Raw genomic sequence first — 22291 nt, 5'->3', positions numbered from 1 at the left:
TCTGTAGGGTTCTGATTATTGTATTGGTAAGTGAATTTTTATTTATTGTATTTTTTAAAAACAAGAACTGTTTACACAAGACCTAAAACTGTTTTTAGAATTCTTTACAATACAACATACATTCATTGACTATGAATGATTATTTATAATATGAAATACCGATATTATATAGATATAGAATCTATATTATATAATTTAGATCATGATATGTTCATATAATCTCTATAATATATAAATTATATATATAATTGTATATATTATACATTATATATTATATATTATATATGCTGTATACAAACACATCTAAATAAAGTACATGTAGAGTGTATTCATGCTTGAGTTTTGCACTAGTGTATTGTTAATTCTGTTTGTTTTCAGACAGAAAATACAATAGAAGAAATAATTTTTACCCAATAGCAACATACAAGAAATTTGCAGAAATTGATTTTATACTGACACGTAAAATAAAATTAATGATAAACTTGCCTTATTGTTTCAAATAGAAGCTCAGTATTTAGAATGGAATTTCTTAATAGGTACACATAATCCTATTAAATCTTACTCATATGAAGTCTGAGAAAATCATTCTAAAGCTCATTAGAATGAACATATAGAAGAAAAGTGTTAAGGAATCTTCCTCTAAAATAGAAATGGTGACTACAGTGAGACACTGACTTTACTAGATACTAAAAAGTAATTTAAAATCCCTCTGATCATAGAGGAAAAAAGATATTTAAAAATAAATCTCTCTCTCTCAGATTTTATTCCAGTACAGAATTAGACTTTTTGTTATAGTATGTTGACAGACATTTGTCATTTGAAAGCATGTCATATTTAATATTTCATCAAAAGTTTCTAAATGGACTGAGTTTTTCAATCTTTAAAGCACTAAATACACTAGCATAAAAGTTATTGGTTAATTTATCTTGAAATAAAAATAAAAACAAATGCATGATAATATATTGCTAAAAGATTTTAGATTCCAAAAGTCATGTTAAGTGTGTATTATAAACTCTCAATAAGGATGCTTACAACATCTTCAAACTGGAAAAATGCAATAAATATCACAGGAAAGCTTTAATTACACTTTATTTGGAAGAACAAAAACAATTACATTAAAAATTCTCCAAATGTGCAAGGATCTTTATAGGTAATTAGTAAAAGTCATAGTATATATGATAGCAAACCTGTGGAAAACATTCAAAATTGTAAGATATAAAAAGGAATAAATATAAGATACTAAGTTCTGTTGATCAAAATCTGATAAATATTAACATTTGATAGTATCATTATCCTTGATTCTAGATATAGGAAAATGTAAATACTTTGTATTTCATTACATTTAATTGAGGGAAGTGTAGTATCATTTTCTCTAATTGGTTTATTCACAGTTACAAGAATTCTGAAGACATGAACAGGCAGGAAGAATGAATCGACAAAAGTTATCAGGGTGGCCTCTAAGGCAAACAACTGTATCTAATATCAAGTAACATCATTATTTATGAAACAAGCATAATATGGGTTAAGGGAAAGTGTAATAACATGACAAAAACAATTCACAATAGTGGCAAATTAATTTTGACTATAGCTTGTGGGTTATCGTTATGGGTACATATTTTCAATATGGATTTCATGGCAAATATTGATTTTTTGCTTTGGAATAGAAATGATTATCTAGATGATGATTTCTATGATGGTTTCTACAATTTAGTGGATAAAACCATTCAACATACCACCTGAGTTGTATAAAAATATGGTGTTAACAGTTATTAATGGGGGGAGTTATAGAAGGAGCATAGAATGTTAATCTGTAAAGTGGCTTGAATATAGAGAGTAGACAAAATAAGAACTACTAAGGAAATACTTCTCCTTAAGCAGTCTTGAGGCATAATGACAGTGTAGAAAGTATGAGTTCAACGAAAAAAGTATGCTACACATAGTAAGAACATAAAGATATGAGGCTATTTGAAGTCTTGCTTACTTGGGAAGCCTCTAATAGACTAAGGGTGGGACATACTTCTAAAAGAGTAAAAAAAATTATCATAAAGGCACTGGTGTGTAAAGGTAAAATGGTAGAAAATAATTCTAAAGGTGTTCTTAGGAAAGTTTTTTTAGGGTGAACGTGTAACCGTACTCTCTACAGGGGTCTCAAAAATGAGAGAAAGATGTGTATGGCTGTCATTAGTGAATATTTTATTCATTTTTGTGAATGAGCCAAGGTTGTTGAAAATCGTGCATGCAAGTCAATCTCTTGGAACAAAATCTGAACTATCAAAGAATATCAATAGAACTTAATGCAAGATACTGAGTTGTTTTAAGCAAAACACATTTTGTTACTGGATATTAGAAAGGTTACCTTGGCAGTGATACTCAGGAAGAAAATTTCATGGGAATGAGACTGAAAAAAAGATTAGTTAGAGACGGTATGTTAGAGTGTCTTTGAGAAAAAGAAGCACAGAGTGAAAAGTCATTGTCATCATGGGCAAAAGAGAGCTGCATTTGGGGAATATTTCAGCAACAAAATCAACAGAATCTTATGAAGAGTGAGGAAGCAAATGCTTTAGTTTTCATACCTTCAATTTATATAGCTCTGAAGAAAGTAATGACATTCCCTGAGACTTAGAATAGAGAAGGGGCATACTGCAGATATGTGTCTAGGAGCATCCTTCAGTAGATCGACAAGCCATCACAAGGAGTAGATGTTGGAGCTTTGGATGTGAGTGGAATCTGTTATGAAGGCTGTAAATAGAGAACAATGAATCAGGAAGAGATCCCTGGGCTATTGATGTTTAAGGGAAATTGAGGAAAGAGAGAAAAGTTTCATAAATAGTAGGAATATTACCTTTCAGTTATAAAATCCTGAAAATGCTGCTATTAAAGCTAAGTGAACTTTGGAAATGAAATCCTGAAATCACCTCTTATGTGTAATCCACTTTCTCAATTTCATAGTTTCATAATTGAATCCAGAAAACCATCAGGAGGAAATACAGTGGATGATGTAAATTCTGGATGAAAATTAAAGTAGGCAAGAACCTTGGTGAGACTCTATGAACCAGAGAAACAAAAATACTAATTTAGCAAAATACTATATAATTTGTGCTAATGATTTTCTACTAGATTTAGTTTGATCACATAAAAACATCAAGCGATACTTAACTCACCCTCATGCCTTATCACTGACTATCATATAGTTTTAAAAGCCCTAAAGATAATATTTATTTTTATCCAAGAAGGTGCCTTAGTATAATTTATGGGATACTTAGTGAATGTATATGCATACAAAATAATGATAGTGAAATGCCAACTACACTGCAAGGAATTGGTCTATACATATGTGAAATAAAAAATAGACACTCAAATTGTAATGAGTATAGCAAAATAGAATGCAATGATCATGTGAACTATTTTCCCAGCAGTTGAATTCCTTATGAGGTAGATGTTATAATGAAAGGCAGCTGGAGATACAGAATATTCACAATTGTTAGTATAATGAGAAAAATGCAACATAAATTGAAAACATCTGCAATCAAAATTTGAACCCTAAAGATTCATGAGATTTTGAAATTCAAACCCCTCCCTGAGCCATCTGACATGCTTCCTTGAATAACACTTGGCATTATAGGTTCTTTAGAGAGGGATTGTTTTTACTTTTCCAAACTGTAATTTTGCTAGCTCAACTCATGACAAAATTCAAGACAATGATTTGGGCCCGATAGCAACAATGATGTCCTCCTTCTATTCTGATTCTCCTCTGTCTTCATAGCCTTTCTTAGATCTGAAAATAAAAGCCTCCTTTTCTTAAAGCTATTAAAGGCCTGAAAATTTTGGTAAACTTTTGTCTGAATCCTCCTGCTTACTGTGTATACACCATGCTCTCTATCCTTTCTCCATTTTGGGAAAAGATTTGCTCCCTAAGGGCTTCTTTTTTGGAGCCAGATGATTTCATCGGCCATCTGTACAAGAATAATTTCCAAATCTACTTAGTCACTTCTGACCCAGTACTTTGCAATCAGTCACACATTTTATCATGTTCAGCCACCCTTCCAAATGAATCATTGTCGTGTTGAACTGCCACGTAGGAAGCTGTGAGAAAGGCTAGGCTAGTGTTGTGTAACTTTCCACTTGGTTCTCATGAGGAAGAAGCATCTTTGCATGACTTTTGAAGTTCTTTTCTGCTGTCCCCATTTTCCCTCCTTCATCTTGTTTCCCAGCAACTCTTTCTCAACTTTGACCTTGTGAAAATACACTAGATCTTGTTAAAATTCTTGTCTCATCTTCCTTTCTCTAAAGTGCAGTTCTGGGTTTCTAGCTTCTTCAGTGAATGTCTGCTGGGTTTTGAATTCACTTTGTCTCTTTGAAATACATATTAAGTCTCCATGAAACAGAACTATATATGGGGCCTATAAGAAGGGAACAGGGATCTGAGTTATTCCAATCACATGACCAGTTAAGAAGTTACATTTTTTTATGTTTAAAGTGGAACTGCTGTCAAAAGCCAGATTTACTGTCTCTAACTTACCTGCTGTTTCTTAACACACAACACCTTGTGCCACCTCAGGATTCTGTCATCAGCAAGATCATCACCAGATGCATCCCTTTAAGTCTGAACTGGTGACTTGAGCCAATAGATGGATTTTTAGTAGCCTCCACATTCTGTGGTATTGTGCTATTAACAAGGGCGAACAGGCTGAAGCATATCTTGTCACTGATTATAAATCTGAGTATGGCCCTCGACATTTCCCTTTTTTGTGCTCTTCTCAAGCACCAGGTTCCTAATGATATTTAAAACCTTTATCTCTGTCAGATATCATATGCATCACAGGCACAAGGCCCTGGGTTCAATTCTCAGTACTATAAAACAGAAGATAACAAAACTTTGTATGGCTCCACATTAAGAAGAAGATAAAAGAAAAATGAAGCACCATTTAGTTACTCTTAAGTTTTCTGTTCTAGACTATAACTGCAACATTATCTTTTACAATGCCACCTTGGGAAATATATACCCCATCTTAAACTGGACTAACGTAAAGTACCAAATTTAACTCTGTCACTTTGCTTATAGTAGTTCCTGAGGTCCTCCTTTCTCCTTCTAACTGAAAACATTTTATTCTTTAGTCTGCCTTATTTGCTACCTACTGCATGAACATCCAAATAGACATTGTTCTTTCCTTGTATGTTCCTGTGTGTGCTTCTAATAGTTTAAATCTCTGTAAGACAAACACTACATAGTGTCTATAACATGACTACAGTATTTGGTTCATTAGGTTTTTGCCAGATTTCATGGTTTTATTTCTCTGAATCTTCTTAGCAATGGATTTGTCACCTTTTGTGGACTTACGGTAATGATTCCTGCTTTTAATTCTTTTGTTTCTTAGCCTGAAATTCCTTTCTCCATCAATTACCTAAAACATACTCCTTCTTTACTGTGGTCTCTTTAAAGACTATCCTGATAATAACATTATCTCTGTCCATTTCTTTTTTTCTGATCTACTATCAATATGTCTTAAGGTTTGTCCAGCAGATTTAGTATTTTATCATCTTGAATGCTTTTATGTCATGCCAAGTAATCTCAACATATCTCTCTCAGATGACACATTTCTAAAGAGGATCAATCACATACAACATTCTCCAGAGTGTTTACCAGAGTATTGGATCTGAAGCAATAACTTTATAATAGACATGGTATATTGTCCATCCATATTTCCTCTCCAATGCTAAAGCACCAATCTGCCAGGCACTTGGAATATTTTTTATTGAGTACTGACAATGTGTCTCACCGAGAATTTTCCACAGTCACTAAAATGAAGCCTGAATAAAGTCTTTCCAGCTTTCAGATAGTAGCCCACAGAAAGATAGTTACACAAAGACCCATTCCTCTTGCTGTAAACTAAACACTTCCAACCTGCCATCTCAGTTCCAATGTATCTTATAGGAGTCTCTGAAACCTTAGGGTCAATTACATTCACACACTTTCTCTGCCCAAACTTGTCTTTCTCATTTCCTTAAGAAATTTGCATGAACATAAATAACATCTTAGGGTCTGCTTCCATGCTACTGAACCTAAGTAAATGCAAGCTGAGATTTTTTTAAACCCCTTTATTCAATGATGAAATCTCTCATTTTCAAGATTCTAAAAAGTATAAAATGTATTTCACATAATTGCTAAACTGGTGGGAAATATAGTAATTCCTTTAAAAAATTTATGGAGCGAAAAGGACACCCTGACTCTTTTTAATAAGTATCATGTCAACTGTGGCCAAATGTCAGTGCATTTGAGTGAAAACACCCAGGAGCTGTAAAAAGAAACATGTTTTTTAAAGAAAGTTTTAAGAGATGAGAAGAAAAATGAGTGAAAATATCATCAGAGAAGAATTTGTTTTGAAAACATTGGCCATGGCTAACAGTTTTCTTATACTTTATATAATATTGACTCGAGTGACTCTAGAAGATTCTGAAATCATTCGGTGTGGCAGAATGGAGAACATGAAAATTTTGGAAAACTTTCATGTATGCCTGGTTATATAGAATACTGCCCCAATATTATGTTATCTTAGTGAGTTATGATTCAATGGAGAATAATGTCTTGAAGAAAAATATTTCTCATAGTTTCTGGCTCAGTTATAAAAATAGGAGCATTCCTTTTAGACAGAAAGCAGACAAGTATGATATTAATGTAAACTAGATAAAAGGAAGGTCCCTTTGATGTAATTTTTAACTTCTAATCCATTGCTCTTTTAAAATAAGCTGTTTTCTAGACTTTTCCTTATTATGCCAAAGTCAAATACCTTTATGGATAAAATATCTTATATAAAGAAAAAACAGTATATAAAATTTGTCTCAATTATGCCAGTTAGTGCATCTAAGGCTTGAAGGAAATATATCTACTGTTATGACAAAAGCATAATAAATTTTTCCTCTTAATACTTTTCTGTATTTTAAAAATACACTGTAATGATCATACAAAGGTCATCCCCAAAGGTATGAATAAGCTTTCTATGGCTGTGACAAATTACCTGAGATAGTCTGTTTCTAGGAAGAAAAGTTTATTTTGGCTCCAGAGTTTTCAATCCATGGGCATTTAGTTCCATTGTTTTATAAACCTGTGATGGGCAGAAGCATTATGGCTGGGGTTTGGGTTGAAAGAAAGCTCTTTTGATTCATGGACAAGAAGCAGGAAGACAGGATCAGAATAAGAGTTCAGAGACAAGATACACTATTCATCTCAGCTACTCGGGGGTGGACCTTACACGAAGTCTGAGGCCAGTCCACAAAAAAAAAGTAAGACCATTAAAAAAAATAAAGGAGCATGCTTGATAGAGTACTTTACTAGCAAGCAAGAGACTCTAGTTTAACTCTACTCCTCAAGACCCATCTCTTCCAACTCCAAGTTTCCACCAACTTCCAATAGCTCATTAAATTATAGATCCATGTGGCTCAATCTTTTCAGGAAGCCAAAGCCTTTATGATGGATTACTGCCCAGTGACTTTGTCTTTCAATATTGCTTCATTAGGCACCAAATCTTCAACGCTGTAGATTTTATAAAATTTAAGATACAAATAATAGCACCGTAATAAAATAAACTTTATTTCATAAAAGGAAGTCAAAGGATTTTGACTTCCACTTTAATGTCTTACTTTAGCATTTTTGTTTTTTTTAATAAATATTTTATTAACTTTAAGCAGTACAAAGGAGGTGCCATTTAACAAGAAGTTTATAAATACAATGAATTTTGATCAAGTAACCCCTTTCAACATTCTCACCCCCTTCCACCTATACCTTCCCTTACTCTCTTTAGTTTTGTGGTATATACAATGAATTTGACATCTCCAATCTCTTTCCACTTTCATTCATCTATATCTCTCTCGACTTATCCCCCTCCCATTTGGATGTATCCATTTCTTGCTGCTGATTTTGTTGGGCTTTGATTTAGTCTTTCTAAGAAATTATACTATTTGAGCTCTCCATAGAATCTATTATATTTCAGTTAATTCATTTGTTACCACTTATATATCAATCAATGTGTTTACTTATAGATTTATAGGTACATTCTATCTACAACAAATGAGGGAAACTATGAAACCTCTGTTTCTTTGGGCCTGGCTTCCTAAACTTAATATAATTTTTTCCAAGTCTTTCCATTTCTTACAAATAGCACTATATCATTCTTTCATATGAATGAGTGAAATTGTGTAAATATTATTGACGTTGTGTATTATGTGTATAAATGAATCAAGTTGTGTGTATATTCCCCATTTTTTTTTTTTTTTTGTTGGTCGTGGGGCCTGAACTCTGGGCCTGTACACTGTTCCTCAGCTCTTCAACTCAAGGCTAGCGTTCTATCACTTGAGCCACAGCGCCACTTTGACCTTTTCTGCTTATGTGGTGCTGAGGAATCAAACCCAGGTCCTCATGCATTCAAGGGAAGCACTCTCCCACTGAGCCACCTTCCCAGCCCCATATTCCCTATTTTCTTGATCCAATCTTTCTTTGATTTGTTGTGTTTCTGGATCTTTACTTAGAAATTGTTTTTAATAAGTTTTTTGTTGTAAAAATACTGTGCAGAGAGGTTATATGAGCAAGGAAACGAGTACATTTCCTATCAAGCATTGTTGCCTCCTTTGTTTTTCCCCTACCATCCTTTCCGTCCCCCACCCCCAGCCTAATAATTGTGAAGTTTGTTTTTTACCATAGTGTCTTGTACATCTCATTGTTGCAATGGGTCAACCTATATCCCTATTTAAACAATTTGTTTTTTCCCTTTTTCCCCCCAAATTAGACTGACATCAAATACAGTGAAAAAAGGGGTTATATTGTGGAGATTTTTTAACTGTGCCAAGGAGCCCTAGTGTTTCCTTTACCCCTTCCTGTAATAGTTTCATAGTTTTGGGTCTTGGCATTTCTATCTTCTTCAATTTCTATCTTTAACAACCAGGACAGTTATGAGGACAGAAATTCATTTATTTTAGGAATCCCTTGAGACTAAGGTTTAATTAGTCAAATGTGTTAATAAAAATTTTTTGTTATTTTTCTTATTTTTCTTAACTTTTCTGGTATTTTCTTAGTTAATTCATCATGGTTTAGTATTTCATAACTAACTCCCACACATTCTGCCCAGATTTTAAACAGTAATGAAATAATTAAATTATCCCTCTTTTGTATTTGAAGGCTTTCTTCTGAGTTTGGCCTTCAAATTTCTACCCCCTGAGGCAGTCTGGGACCTAATTGTAGTTACAAATATGAAGACAAAAAGCTGTAGTGGGAATGAAGTAGGAGGCCAATTGACTATTCCTTGTAGGCATCTTGCATTTTTAAGACAGTAGAAATAAACTAGGTAGGGATTAAGGGGATTTAATTTTTTTGAAAGCTTCAGCAAAGATTTTCTTTAGTATAATAGGATTAAAGTATGGAGCAAGAGAAAGAGGGAGAGGGAGAGAGAGAGAGAGAGAACAACATTTCCTGGTCTCCATGAATAAAGTAGGAGTAAAAGACTCAAAAAATGGCAGCTATTACTTGTTGCTACTTTTCTTTTTAAAAAAAATTTAATTTTTTTTTATTGTGAAAATTCCAAATAGAGGGGTTACAATTACATGAGCAAGGTAATGAGTACATTTCTTATCAAGCATTGTTCCCTCCTCTATTCTTTTTGAGGTGGAAGAATACATTTGTTCATGTCATCTAGTAACTGCCAACCATTTGACAATGGTTTGGGGTGACCAAGATAGGTGCTTTTTTGTTTTAAAGTATGGAGATGTTTCTGGGCCTATTTAGATAATAAGATAAGCTTTGGGCTTTCTTTCCCCAGATAAACTTCTCCTCCTGCTATCTCTATTCTTTTCAGATTGCCAGCATTTTATCATGTGAAGGAGAGGATGGATTTATGTAGTCCCTTTTAGGTTTCTAGTCTTAATAATTTAGAAATTTGGGGAAAAATAAGCTTAAATGCTTTTTCAGTTGCTTTCTGGTTTCAACTTCTGAGTCTGGCCCTTTTTGTATTTGTTAAGAATAGTATTAACTCCCTATCTCCTCACCCTATATATCCTGCTCATTTCCTCCCTAAATGACTTTGGTCTCTTTGAATCTTAAAAGGGGAGGTGGTGTGATGGTCATCCTCTATAGTTGCTTTCTGCTGAGAGTGGACTATTATGCCCTATATGGGAAAAAAGAAAAAAAAAGTTGTTTTGAGATCTAATTAAGGAGATTTTAGAGGAAATTGAGTTGGCAGGAAATTTAGTTGTCAGGCTTCCAGGATAAAGGTCAGAAGACAGACACGATCAGAGCACAGCAAGTTACTCTTTTTACTAACAGGGAATTTGTTCACTAAAAGAAATATGTGTGAAAAATCATTCTCTAAAGATAGTTTCCCATATGGATAGCTGAGAGGATTATTTTATTATATTTTGTGCTGGTTCTAGGGCTATAACTCAGGGGCTGTCCCTGAGCTTTTTTGCTTAAGGCTGGCACTCTATCACTTGAGTCACAGCTCTACTACCGGCTTTTTGGAGGTTAATTGGAGATAAAAGTTCCATAGATCTTTCTTCCTGGGTAACTTCAACCACCATTTTCAGATTTCAGCCTCCTGACTAACTAGGATGACTGGCATGAGCCAATGGCACCAAGCAAATAAGATTCTTTGAGGATGAGAGAGGAGTGGGGGAATAAAGGAATCATAGAAACAGTAAGCATAGATGAAACGTGTTGAGTATACGTGTTATTTACAGAAACAACATATAGGTCCATATTGATGGTAAAGATGGCAATCTATATCCAACTGTCTTCTATTTTAGATGTAATAATTAAAATAAGTTCACAGTGACACTTTATGGACAATTTTGAATACCACTTGGAGGGAGAAGTTTGATTTTCCATCTTTTAATGATTCACAGGGATAAGATTTTTTATTCCTTAATGAATCTGACTGTTTCTATTGTAAGTTCTTAAGAGAAATAAGTTTTATTTCTGAAATGTAAATCCATATGGAACAGCATCTAATAGTTTTGAAAAACTACAAAATGTAGAATTTTGCCTTTCACTTTTAAATAAAAAATTTAATGTCATGGCCTACCTATTTGTGTCATATTTAAAGAAATGTACTAAATCTGGAAATTTTAGGCCTAGGGCCGATGCCAATAAACATTTAAGTCTGAGGAATTTTCTTGTTTTCCAGTTTACCCAGGTGTTTACTATCTGGTTCTGGGTTGCCTCTTAAAAGGTCTTTGTTTGCTGAGCATGGGTGGCTCAGGCCTATAAATCCTAGCTACTCAGGAAGCTGAGATCTGAGGATTGCAATTCAAAGCCAGCTCAGGCAGGAAAGTCCATGAGATTCTTATCTCCAATTAACGACCAGAAAACTGGAAGTGGTACTGTGGCTCAAGGGGTAGAGCGCTCTCCTTGAGCTAAAAAGTTTAGGGACAGCGCCCAGGCCCATGAGCCACCAAAAAAAAAAAAAAAAAAAAAAAAAAGAACACAAGTGTTTGTTTTTATTTTTCTTGCTTGCTATTGTTTCTAAGGTATTTATGAGGTATCACGTGATTTTTTTGTTGCTTTTTAGGTCCCTCCCCTATTTTCACTGTATTTGATGTTGGTATAATTTGTGGAGGGGAAGGGCAAAAACAAATCTTTTAAATAGGGATACAGGTGGACCCATTGCAACAATTTCGAAAAATGAACTTTACAATTTAGGCGGGGGGGGGGGGGGGGGGCGGGAGGAATGTAGTTGTGGAGATGGGAGGGAAGGGTTGGTAGAGAGAAAACAAAGGAAGAGGCAACAATGCTTGATAAGAAATGTACTCAGTACCTTGCTCATGTGATTGTAACCCTCTGTACAATATTTTAAAAAAGGGAGGGTGGGACGGTGGCTCAGTGGTAGAGTGCTTGCCTTGCATGCATGAGGCCCTGGGTTCAATTCCTCAGCACCACATAAGCAGAGAAAACCGGAAGTGGCGCTGTGGCTCAAGTGGTAGAGTGCTAGACTTGAGCTGAAGAGCTGAGGGACAGCGCCCAGGCCCAGAGTTCAGGCCCCACGACCCGAAAAAAAACACACAAAAACCCATGAAAGGTCTTAGTTATCGTCCTAAAGCCAGGGACCCAAAGTCTATAAAACCCAGTCCACTTTTAAGTAAATTTTGAGCTGTTCTGTGATGGTCGTAGTATTAAGAAGGCCTTTTATATGCCTTTTTACAGTTTTAGTCAAGGGTTACTTCCCTAGATAATTTGTCATTTGTTTGAATGATCTAAGCCTTTTGTGTAGATGTATTATCCTAGAGACCCACCTCCCACACCAAAAATTAAGGAAATCATCTCTTTATTGGTCCCGTGGGTTTATAAAGGATCTTAATTTTCATGTTATTATTTTATTTACATTAAGCTTAGTATTTGACATAACATACTGAACTAAAAAATCTTGTCTCTGGCTATTTTCACATCCTATGTGATATTACTGGGTGGGGGCTGTCTTATGGTCTTATAGGGATCCTATAAGTATAGAAATTTCATATGAAACAAATGCCTACATAATTTTTTTCAACACCCTCAGCTTTCTTTATGCATATAAAATAAGACAAATATTTCCATGTAAATAAAATGTCTAGAAAGATATACCAGAGACTGTTCAAATTGACTGCTTCTAGGTTGATGTATAACTGCTGCAATTGTTAAATACAAAACATTATTTTTCCTACTTATATAAATCATAAGATCAAGTATAAAATGCAATAATGATTTTTTATTTTGATAACTAAATTAATAACAATTTGTCTGGCCCAAGAAACCAATGGAGCAGTTCATAGAAAATGCCTTGCAATCATTTTGAATAGTTTTGGAGATGTTTGCTTATTTTTTCATGGACAAATAAAATTTGTATATATTTATCATATGCATATGATGTTTTCAAATCAGTATACATTGCAGAATGAGTAAATTGAGCTGATTCACATATGCTAACTCATCGTTATTTTAAGGTTAGAAAACTTTAAAAGGATTCTCCTTCCAAAAAAATTGAAAATATAGACAACGGTTTAGAAATATAGTGTAGTGGTTTCATCATGTTGCACAACATAGACGTTTGAACTTGTTCTTGTTATCTAACTAAAACTTTGTATCATTTGACAAACATCTTTTAAACCTCATCTGACCCAAAGCTACATCAGACTCTTCTAAGAGTCTGACTTTTCTAAATTCCACATCTAGGTAAAATCATGTGTTACTTGTCTTTTTTCCTTACTATTAAGGAGTTTCAAGGCTAGAACAGCACTTTCTGTTATATTATCAGAATTTTCCTCTCTGCTAACTTCCATCTTGGGGAAACCCTGACTCTGAGGGATTGAACCATTTGAACATAATACCCTAATTTTGATTAATGCTGCAGAAGTTATATTAAATATTACCTAAAAACTACCGGATTTCCTGGGGAGCACTAACTCGATTCTAACTATATCTTGTCTCTTATTCTTAAATCATTAGCATTACCAATTGGTAAAGTTAGAATTTGATCCACTTGTAAAAGAAAATCACTAGCGTAAGGTTATTAAATCTGGGAAAAGTGACAAAAACCAGCAGTGTTTCATTATGATATTTTATTATGGGTGTCTTGTAAGGAAAAGAAAAATCAACAACCACATACAAGCTTACAAAAATTTTAGGACATTGTATTATTGTGACAAAAGCAGCCCTATATTTGTTTTTTTGTTGTTGACTTTCACAGGTAAGGGGAAAGAGCTCTCTGTGACATGCCAATTACTCTTTGTGACAGAAGACAAGTACAGTTATTGTGCATTTATGCTTTGAATTCAGGACAACAATTTTGATGTTGAGTTTTGAAAGTAAAAGTACATTAGCACCATAACATGTGTCTTTAAAGCCTTCCCAAATCTTGGTGACCTTTACCAACAATGACAAGAAAAGGGAGCAGCACCTTTGAAAGCACTTTATATCTAAGATTAAAGTGGTTGTGGTTTAGAAATATTTCTTTCAGTTCTTCCACCACACTATAATTTTTACTAGTATTTTAAGATATTAATCAACAAATTTTAATAAGTTTGGCCAGTTTCTACAAATTTCTCAGTCTTTGGGGGACTTGGAATTTATCTGTTTCTGACCAGTTGAGGTAGTTGATGTAGGAAGGTCATTCTTAATTTCATGTTTGATTGTTTCAGAAAGATTTTCTTTTACTGGCGAGCATAGTCATTGCTCTGAACATGGCCTAGGATCCAAAGAAGGTAACACAATGTTATTGTAAGAGTGTTGAAGTTTATTTATTATAGCACCATTGAGACATTTTGAAATTGGAATTGATAAAAAAATAAAAGAAAAGGCATTTGAACTGTATTGGAGGAACAGCAAAAATGGTATCTTTTTTGGTCAAATTACACTCTTTCCAAAAATTTTGGAAATAAATAGCTGGAATTTAGTTGGTCACTTGTACTGGTTGACATGATTAGAACAATAAGAACACATATGAAATGCGATTTTTTTTGCTGGGGCTTCAGAGAGAGTTTGGTTTATAAAAAGCAAACAGGGCCAACGTCCACACCAAATTCTTGATCAGGACCACCAACATCATAGGGTGCAATATCTATAATAGGTAATCTCATGGCCTTCCGTGTTCGGTATTCAAAGACTGTTTTGCTCCATTCCCCAGTGTGTTTCTGTAGAAAGAGCCAAAATGTATAGATGATTATAACACAATAATTATATAGATAACTCCTCCAGTGGATCAAGTTGAAAAACCTTTTTGCATCAAAGGAATAATCAATATGTCATATTATTATATTCTGTACATAAGAGACCTGCCATTTCAAGTTGTAATACTCCTACTTGATAAGCAACATTCTTAAAATCAAAAACCATGTGAGACTTTAGGCTAAACACATAAGGGCTATTTCCTTAATCCAGCCTGCTTTCTGGAGGCCTGGTCCTGGTCGTTGCTACCAGGCCTATAGTTGATTTACTAAAAAGTGGTAGGTTACCCATAATGACATCTTCTAACCCTAGAACTGATTTCTTTCTTCATTCATTAAATGGTGATACAAATTTGAAATTTACCTTATATTGTAAAAGAACAGATAATTTGATATTTAATTCATATGATGTATATTATTAAGATTGTATAAGAACCATGCCAGTTATCTGGTTAAGTTATTATGGATTTATATTTCATTTACTCTTATAACAACCAGTTTCCATTTGGAAATTAAAATCTACTGAATTGTTTTAGTATCTAATATTCTATGAAACAGAAGATGCTATATAATTAATATATGATATATTTGGCTTACTCTATTATTTTTATTTTTTTCTTTTAAAAGTTTTTTGAGCTGGGCGCTGGTGACTCCCACCTGTAATCCTAGCTACTCAGGAGGCTGAGATCTGAGGATCACTGTTCGAAGCCAGCCTGGGCATAGAAGTTCCCATGAGACTCTTATCTCCAATAAACTATTCAAAAAAGCCAGAAGGGGCACTGTGGCTCAAGTGATAAAGCGCTAGCCTTGAGCACAAAGAGTTTCAGGGACAGTGCCTAGGCCCTGAGTTCAAGGACCAGGACCAGAAAAAAAAATTGAATGATTACACTAGAATTTCTGAGTGAATTATAATCCCCGAATATAAAGCTTTTGTTACTTACAGTGCAACCATCCTCCAGGACTGTGTATGTGAATTTGCTATTTCCTTCAGCTTTGAATTCACCTTCGTTTGACCCCATCAACTTCAAGGCTTTTTTCACATTTCCACTGGCCTGATCCATGTATGCAATGCTATTCTTGCAGTGGTATGTGATGTTCTGGGAAGCCCGGCTGGAGAGAAGTCGAAGGTATGCCAACTGTACATCCAGGACATCCTCAGGAAGCTCAGGATTGCCATAGCTGAACTGTAATGGGTACAAGTAGAACCAAGTTAAATTTAAATTCATATATATTCACATATTCATATATATATTCTCTATATATTCATATATAGATAATTCATATATATAGAGAGAATGTCACAGTGAATGTCTTAAAGATCAATAGAACAATGTTTGCATGCAAAGTAATTCCCAGTGGTTTAGCTTTCATTGAGTGGCAAGTTATGAACATATACTCATCTGAATATCTAAAATCATTTGGCTTCTGTTTAGTAACTCAGTAACTTCTGAAGACTGAAGGAGCAAAAATGTTAGGTAAGTAAAGATGACTTGTTTTATAGGATATATCCTTTCTTACCTGAAAGCCACCATCCATAGACTCTCCAAACCAAACGTGTTTCTTCTCAGCACCTGAGTCTGCCCACCAGTTCTTACGTGGAACACTCGCAGGACTGGCACTGATACATGTTTCCCCAGTCTCCATATTACAGAAAACTTTAATGGCATCCATCTTGCAGCCTTGGTTAGGGTCAACCCAGTACTCTCCTGAGAAGTCATGAAAGAAGGACAATGGAAATTGCTTATAAAAGATGTAGTCATAAAACACACACCAGAATGATTGTGCTTATTTGGTGAGACATTCTTAGTTTTGACTGCTAATGTATTTATACTTATATAGAGAGATGCATGTTTAGACTGAAATTGCTGAGATTAAAAACTTGGTTATAACTATAGGCAGCACTGAAATATAATGACTTGATTTTGAACAATGGTGATAATTTGAGTCAAGAAATATTGATTGGTATTGTATCTGTTAAGATAGCTTCTTTCTAAAAGATGATTAAACCTTTAATGTAATTTTGCTTAAGGTGTATCAATATATGCTATCCAAACTGACTCTGGTTTTCTGTTTTAAGTATTTTCCAGAAATTTCTGAGTAAAGGTACTAAACCAGGTCAATATATTTGAAAACTCGAAATAATTTTGCTTTTCCGAAAGAACTAATGTAGATATGAAAAGTCTCAGATTATTGCAATAACCTATTCAATTTTATATACTACTCTGGAAAGCTCATTTGGTTCCAAATTTGAAAATTTTAGTAATTATTACAATAACTTAAATAGTAATAAATATAAAAATTCATAAATTCAGTAGAACTACAGAATATTAGAAAATAAATTAACATAAATTACAATTATGTATACTTCATCCTAAGAACACAATGAGATATAACTACTTTGTCACACAAATCATTTTGTTTATGACAGTATTCAAAAATATGCCCAAACTATGTTTTGTATTAAAATGTCTACAAAACTGCTTTTCTATCTTCAAAATATTTTTAAATTATGTTTCACTTCAAATATATCTGCAGATTGTTTTTTTATGAAGTCAAACATTTTCAATTCAATTAGCGATCACTTAAATAGTATTTTGGATTCACAATGTTTTCCATCTCCAGAACCAATGTTCTGTCAAGTTCTAACATGAGCAGCATGTTGCCATGCTTGCTAAAAACGCTCAAACTTACCACTCTTGAGTTCAGGATGGCAGAATTTCAGGTCTCTGCAGTTCCGCGCTGGGTTTTTACGAGAACCGTCAGGACTAATGATGCTTTCTATCTGTCCATTCACAGATTTCAGTGAAGACATGATCTCTTCTGTGTTGATTTTGAAATCCATTGGCTCATCTCCATAGTATGGTGCGAAGCCACCAGACTTTTCGCCTCCCACTCCAGCAATGGCAGCAGCTCCACCACCGCAGCAAGGACCAGGGGCACCAGGTGGTCCAGGAGGGCCTGGTTGTCCTGGGTGGCCTGGGGAGCCCTAGAATTGGGTAAAGCATACATCACTGAGGAATATGCCACTATTCCAGGGAAAGACATTAAAGACAATTCACACAACATGACATAATTATTTTAATAAAGATTTATTTCTGTGCTTTTATAGTAATATGATAACCAATCTTAACTCTACTTCATCACCAACATATGTATTATTCCACTCTGAGAGAATCAGTATGGTTTAAGTACAAATTGTATTCTGGAATTCCTTCTAAGTAAAGTCAGCCAACAGCTAAGAAGCAACACCTAAATATTGACATGACAGGCTTGAGTTAGAGGGAATAAAGTTATGCTTCCTAGATTCTTTTTCCAAATTTATGATTAGTATCCTTGAGTTGATCACTTAGCTTATTAGTTCCAGATATCTTATATGCAATTTGTAGAGAAAATGTTTCTAATCAATTTTGCCCAAGGTTTCAGGTGAGAAGGCATTAGAAATAAATAAATAGAGTAAAATAGAGATTAAGAATGTTTTGAAATTGTAACCACTCTGTATAGTATTTTCACAATAAAAAATAAATTAAAAAAATAAATGGAGAACTTAAAAAAAAGAATGTTTGAAAAGTAAAATGCATTGCATATGTGCAATCATTATCATGATAATAACTGACAGAGGTTAAATGTGAGACCAACACTAGTATCATTCATTTGGTTATGCAAGATGTCATTACTGTGAAATAAGTTATTGAAGTATACTATATGATGACTTTTTAAACTTCTCCATGTCATCAAGAATATTTTAAAGTATCTTTTAATTCCTAAATTAAATTATTACATTGCATTCAATTTAATAACTCCATTTAAAAACACTGCATGGTTTCTCAAAGTTTGAAGGTTATAGCAAATTGAATAGGCAAATCAATAAGTGATGTCTTACCTCAGACCCTCTTTCTCCTCTGTTACCTCGAGGCCCTGGTGGTCCAATGGGACCTGGGTGTCCACTTGTTCCATCTTTGCCGGGAGGCCCATGGGGTCCAACAGGTCCCTAAAAAGTAATCATGGTGTATCACAATACTAGAATACATGCTGGTTGTACAAATATTTTAAAACAGGGATCTTCCAGTGTATTTCTGAGATACTTACTCTGGGGCCTGCAGGTCCTGGACTTCCAACTGCACCCTGGTGACCAGCAGCACCCTAGAAAACAAAACAAAACAAGACAGAAATCACTTCAGAAACTGAACCTGTAGACCAGAACAAGAAACATGGTGATCAGGTTGGCCTCCATAATTTGATCTTTCTTCCATCTCCTGTTCTTGATTTTATCAAGTACGTGGGGAAATCCATTTCTCATTTCTTCCAGCATGTACTTTCTGGGATGAAAAACATCCTACTCTGAGGCTCTAATATTCGCCTCACTCACCAGCTGAAATTTAGTCAGAGATTTTGTAACAAACAATGGATGCGCTTACTGGAGAACCTGGGGGTCCTGGATTGCCTGGGAATCCTCGATGTCCTTTGATGCCATTAGATCCACGTTCACCAGTTTCACCTTTGTCTCCACGTGCACCTTGGGGACCCTTTAGAAATATATTTCAAATTAAGATCACAACCATATGCATATTGGAAAAAATGCATATTAGCTAGAAATCCCCATCACAAATACCTCATATGTGGAACAATAGACACATGTGTACGTGTGTGTGTGTGTGTGTGTGTGTGTGTTGTGGCTGCTTTCCTTTCAGATGGCCAATTGTATGGAATCCCCATAATTGATGCTTATATCCTTCACCCCAAGGAACATTTAAAATCAGAACTGTTTTCTATATCATCAAAAATGGTAATTTATATTAGTTCCAAAATTATTTATATTGTCTTATTTTCCTGAGCATGCCAGAAAATAGAATATCTGCTACATTTTAGAATGGGTTAAAAAGAAATGCCAAACACATTTTTAAAGACAAAACTTACAGGAGGACCTCGGGCACCAGCAGGACCTGGAGCACCAGATGGACCAGAAGGACCCTACAACAGAAACAAACGACACAGGAAACACATCTGGAGTTACTACAGGCATTGATACCATTTTGGTGTTTAAAAGGTTAATAATTTCATTGTGATTACAGAGAAACATGCATACTATTTTTAGAAATTAATATTGTCTTGTCCTTTGTTTACATCTACACAGGAAAGCTTGAAAAAGTTCTATTAATTCAGACTACATCTCCTCTGTTCTAATTAATACTGTGTCATATTTTAGCAAGGAAATCTTCACTGGTGACTGCCAGAATCTTCTGTTTTATTAGGCATTTGCCTAAGAATGACTTTCCTAAAAATTGTAATGTAAGTGACAGCAAGATTTTGTGGGGGTTGGAATATTTGACAGATGTCTTCTTGTGAGAATGTATTCATTGAGAGAAATACACACTCACACAAAGATGGTGCAGCCCAGCTCCTGTGGCTCATGCCTGTAATCCTAGCTACTCAGGAGACTGAGATCTGAGGATCGCAGTTCAAAGCCAGCCAGGCTGGAAATCCTGTGAGACACTTAACTCCAATTAACCACCAAAAAACCCAGAAGTGGCACTGTGGCTCAAGTAGTAGAGTGCTAGCCTTGAGTTGAAGAGGTGAGGGATGGCGCCCAGAATTCAAGCCTCACACTGACAAAAAAGAAAGAAAAAATATAAAAATGGTGCTTATTTGAACTCACAGTTTCTCCTCTGTCGCCACTCTTTCCAGCTGGACCAACAGGACCAGGTGGGCCTGGGTGGCCTGGAGCACCGGGGGCACCAGGAGAGCCATTTTCACCACGATCGCCCTGGGAACAAAATCAGCAGATCCAACCTCAACATGATGATCACTTGCTTTAATTACACAAGCCTACTGTATGCTTATTTGTTATACCTTGCCACCAGGAGATCCATCTCGGCCTGGGAGACCATCTGAGCCAGGGTTTCCCTGATTAAAAAAAGAGAGAGAGAGAGAGAGAAAGGAAATCAATTTTCTCAAAACTATAGAAGACTCTCTCTCTCTCTTGTTATCTCTTTCTCTCTTCCTCTCTAATTATTATGTATCTGAGGCTGTCCTAAGACTCATTATAACCCAGTCTAACTTCAAATTCATGATTCTTTTGTCCGAGGCTTCTACTGGGATTACAAGCATGTAATGACTTAAGCCATGTATTCTTGACAGAGACACAGATTTCTCAATGGTGTTGAAAATTAGTAGGGGACAAAAAAAATTGTGGCTATTATAATGGGATTTGGCCTTTGAAAGAGTCACAGAACTGCTGTAATAAATCTGTCTTAATAAATTCTCACAAGGTCATGTGAAGAGAGTAATTAGGAAAAAAGTCTAAAGAAGATACTTATAGAAGAGGAGAATTGCCATCTAAACTGATAATAAAAATCTACAAATTAGCTTTACTTAATTATTTCACACTATCTCAAAATATCTCATTGAACCCTGTGAGTGTATGTAATGATCATTGTAAGCTTAAAATAACATTTATTTTAAACTAAATAAATGAATAGAAATTGACTGAGCACATATAACCCCTCAAGTACTTTCACCCAGGAAAACATTGTAAATTAAGCCTCTCTCCACTACCTTGTTTCCTAATTTAGCTAGAATCCACATTTTCCTCATGAGTGATTATTTTGGGGTAAATGTTAAAGGGTATGAGGCTATCTATGTTGCAACATAAAAAGAAGGTTAGTATAGAAGAAAGGAATTTTGCTACATGGTCTTACTTATTGTTTGGCATTAGGGCTCCTTGGACCTTTCCTTACAAATATGGCCCCACTCTGACTGGTTGAACATTCTCTTAGAATTGCTACTTACATCTCTTCCAGGCTCACCAGCTGCACCAGCCAGACCAGGAAGACCCTGGGGTCCTGGGGGACCACGTTCTCCATTGTGGCCACTTGCTCCTGGCTTGCCACTTTCACCCTTTATACAAAGGAATAAGAGACATTTTCCTTTCATTTAAAAAGCTACTTAACACTGTTCTATCAGATCTCATTAATTCTCAGAGAAAAATTCTTTTTTATTGGATTCCTATTTTCTTAACACTATACCTTCCATGGGAAAGCAAGCTTCATATATATATAATATATTTACTTGCTCAGTGACTTGGGAGGCCAAATGAATGTGTAGTTACACTGATTTATTTTGAGTATATTCTGAGATGTAGAAATAGTGTTACAAGATAGAAGTAATGATGAGCCAGCATGGAACTATAGAGTTTGTTTTTGTTGAACATTTATCTCTTTCTTAAGAGGCACTTAAAGTATCATTAACATGAGTACTATTACACCATTTAGTGAATGTTTATTTAAATGCAAAGGACTAGGTTTTGATAGTGAGAGATAATCATTAAGTGTAAAATGACTTCAGCATCACTTAAAATCTTTCACAGATTCGGAAGTTCAGCATGGTTCCCTTTCAAGACTAATAGCAAAGACTGAAGAACGCTCTTAACTTTGCTTACAGAGATGTTTGAAAAGGCCAGATTATCTTTATGTAACATCAGTTTACTTGCGTTTCTGTTCAGAATTTGCCTATGATTTATATTATTTGTGGAGTCTATAGTCATTTAATAACGTTTCCGAAAAAACAAGAATAAAGGTTATCTCTTGAATAAGTTGTACTTATCTGAGGAAACCTTTTC

At 34.8% G+C, this 22291-nt stretch overlaps 1 protein-coding gene across 1 annotated transcript in view; it reads right to left on the bottom strand.

Moving 5' to 3' along the window:
• Nucleotides 1–13564: 13564 nt before the first annotated feature.
• The window catches only part of Col3a1 (collagen type III alpha 1 chain), a 39180-nt gene continuing 30453 nt past the window's right edge, over nt 13565–22291 (bottom strand). The window contains exons 41-51 of the mRNA XM_069995625.1: nt 21463–21570; nt 20524–20577; nt 20330–20437; nt 19591–19644; nt 19092–19199; nt 18763–18816; nt 18557–18664; nt 17368–17662; nt 16195–16382; nt 15618–15860; nt 13565–14643 (exon numbers count right to left, since the gene is read on the bottom strand). Coding sequence (XP_069851726.1) covers nt 14497–14643; nt 15618–15860; nt 16195–16382; nt 17368–17662; nt 18557–18664; nt 18763–18816; nt 19092–19199; nt 19591–19644; nt 20330–20437; nt 20524–20577; nt 21463–21570 — 1467 coding nt within the window. The 3' untranslated portion in view covers nt 13565–14496. The remainder of the gene's footprint in view (nt 14644–15617; nt 15861–16194; nt 16383–17367; nt 17663–18556; nt 18665–18762; nt 18817–19091; nt 19200–19590; nt 19645–20329; nt 20438–20523; nt 20578–21462; nt 21571–22291) is intronic.

This window comes from Dipodomys merriami, unplaced genomic scaffold (assembly GCF_024711535.1).
Source record: "Dipodomys merriami isolate MVZ:Mamm:240054 unplaced genomic scaffold, mDipMer1.0.p SCAF_49, whole genome shotgun sequence".
Classification (NCBI taxonomy): domain Eukaryota; kingdom Metazoa; phylum Chordata; class Mammalia; order Rodentia; family Heteromyidae; genus Dipodomys; species Dipodomys merriami.
Note: the sequence above shows the minus strand (reverse complement) of the source record. Positions and strands in the feature narration are given on the sequence as shown.